General features: G+C 45.2%; 1 protein-coding gene across 4 annotated transcripts in view; it reads left to right on the top strand.

Annotated features, from left to right (window-relative positions):
* The window catches only part of LOC139372596 (transcription factor AP-2-epsilon), a 10,417-nt gene extending 9,129 nt beyond the window's left edge, over positions 1 to 1,288 (top strand). For all 4 annotated transcript variants that reach the window (XM_071112345.1, XM_071112344.1, XM_071112348.1 and 1 more), the window contains exons 6-7: positions 1 to 80; positions 415 to 1,288. The exon at positions 1 to 80 is cut by the window's left edge and continues 59 nt beyond it. In XM_071112345.1, the coding sequence (XP_070968446.1) occupies positions 1 to 80; positions 415 to 676 (342 nt within the window). In that variant the 3' untranslated portion in view covers positions 677 to 1,288. The remainder of the gene's footprint in view (positions 81 to 414) is intronic.
* The last annotated feature ends 1,193 nt before the right edge of the window (positions 1,289 to 2,481 follow it).

The raw sequence follows: 2,481 nt of genomic DNA, 5'->3' as shown, positions 1-2,481 counted from the left end.
AGAGCGACAGCAGAGTATCTGTGTAGGCAGAGTGACCCCGAGCAGCTTCCCACACGACGCAGTATGCTGCTGGCCACCAAGTGAGTGTCTCATAATCCCCGTCTGGGCCTAGTATACTCTTACAGTAGATAGTCTCACTAATACTGAACAATCTCCAGTATCGCATATACAAACAGATATACATAGTGTGCATTGAGTGAAGGGTAGACGCCAATTAAAAAGATTTTCAGCTCAACTTAAGCAGACAAAGCTATTTAGGAAATGTGTACAGTTTTAATGACCGTGATTATCGCCCCATTACATTGTTACATGTTGACCTGAAAATGTTGACGGGTATAATGAAGAACATTTTATTCAAAACTTAACGTTAGCATTGAAGAATTCTAACCCTTCTCCTACCTTTTTTTCCCTCAGGGATATCTGCAAGGAGTTTGTGGACCTGATGTCCCAGGACCGCTCTCCTCTGGGGGCGAGTCGTCCCAACCCCTGTCTGGAGCACGGGGTCCAGAGCAATCTCACCCACTTCAGCCTGCTCACCCACGGCTTCGGTACCCCCGCTATCTGCGCCGCCCTCTCCGCCTTCCAGAGCTACCTGGTGGAGGCCATCAAAATGCTGGACAAGGACCAGGGGGGTGGCAAGGGGCACCACGAGAAGGAGATGAAGCACCGCAAATAATTCAACGACGTCTTTGGAGGAGAATGGGGATTGGAGGTTGACGGACGGACTGAGTTCTCAATTCCATCTTCTCGTAGCCTCCTTTATGAAGACAATGACTGAGATTTTCTTTCTGAAATTCCTGCTCTGGCCCGATCCCTCACAGGGAAGGGCGTGGTGATGTTTGTGCTGTATATGTGTCGGCCACCTCACTCAAAGACGCATGGACTTTTTCTTCTGGGCTGCTGGTTTTCTAGGCAGTGTCCATTTCTAACTGCCAATGACATTTTCTGGATTAGTTCTGGTCTTCTGTCCCTGTCTGACTGTCAAGATGATACCCCAACCTGCTTTTTTCCCCCTCTACTTCCCAAAGAGATACAACTATTTATCTCTATGCTTACTTCCCTTCAAGGTCTGTTTGACTATCTGGACTTGGACCCACTTTGAAAACATCTCGTCACAAGAGATGAGCCATATCCATTACAACCAACTTTCTCAGTTTTGCTTGTTCCTCATCTGGACATTGGATACCGTCCAACTCCACCCCATAGGATGGGGAAGTTTGTGTACTACGATTCTATGTGGGTGCTGCTGGGTAATTGAGTTTTTGGGGGTGGGCATGGGGGCGTGGTGTCAAAGGCAGCTATGGTTGAAGGGGAGGGTAGGTGTGGGTAAATTAAGAAAAAAAACGAATCATTTTGTACTTACTGTGTATGTTTATTATTAATGTTATTACTGTTATAATTATTGTATTACGGCATAAATGTAATATATTATTAAAGAATAACTGATGCGGACTGTCTGGGTATCATGTTTTATCATTCACTGTCGATAATGGTGAAAGGATGCTTTTCCTACGGCAATATTTTTAATGTCAATTCAAGGTTTATTCTAATACGTTTATTTATTCAGGAGTTTAATACCTACAAGCCACGGGCCATAAAATAGATCTATCTTCAAAATATTAATGGTTAAAAAAAAAGTACAATTTCTGGTGATTAGAAAATAATATAAAACATCTCAAGAATAATTTAAGATATTAAATTCTAATATTTACAAAAAAGTACAAATATAGATATTTGTTGCTAATCATTACAATAACAGAATATTCTGAAAAAGTAGCAATTCACCACTTGTGATTAACTGTAGACACACTACCCACCTCGCTTTCTCTCACACAAAATAATTACTGATGCGAACTTGCACCCCAGGGGCCACTCAAAATTCAGAGCCCATTTACGCCAAAGCGATGAGGTGAAAGCGATCCCTAACCATCACAGCGGCAACTGTGTCACCGCGCCAGGCAGCAGCCAGCCCCACTGGTACCTGGGAGACCGCCACGACCCCAGTGCACAACTCCACACCTCAGCTCCCGTCCCCCTCCCTCATCTGTTGTTACACCACCTCTCATCACCTGCTCGTTCTCTCTGGTTCTCTCCATTCTCTACACCTCCTTACCTGCCCCCTCCCTCCACATTACCCCAAGTGTCAATTCCCCCATCCATCTATCTCCCTGTGACCTGCCCTTCCCTCCCTCCCTCGCTCTCTCTCTCCGCCCTCCCTCTCCAATATCTGACACTCAGCAGGGTTGTTCTCCATCTCCCTGTGCCTCCAGGCAAACATATGCTGCTCTTCCCGTCAGATTCCGGTGTGTTTGGGAGAGGAGGGATTGTTTAATGTTTATTAATCACCTGTCTGTGATATAGGAGAGAGGAGTTGGAGACACACTGGCTTGATGTTCACTACTGTGGCCCAGTTTTCCCATCCGGATGTTTAGTTTTTCCTGAATGCAGAGGAAAATTAGGGTGATACTTGGTACAGCTAGA

The sequence above is a fragment of the Oncorhynchus clarkii genome, chromosome 18 (genome assembly GCF_045791955.1).
Source record: "Oncorhynchus clarkii lewisi isolate Uvic-CL-2024 chromosome 18, UVic_Ocla_1.0, whole genome shotgun sequence".
NCBI classification, from domain to species: domain Eukaryota; kingdom Metazoa; phylum Chordata; class Actinopteri; order Salmoniformes; family Salmonidae; genus Oncorhynchus; species Oncorhynchus clarkii.
The sequence above is the reverse complement of the archived record's forward strand: the minus strand, read 5'-3'. Positions and strand labels throughout refer to the sequence as shown.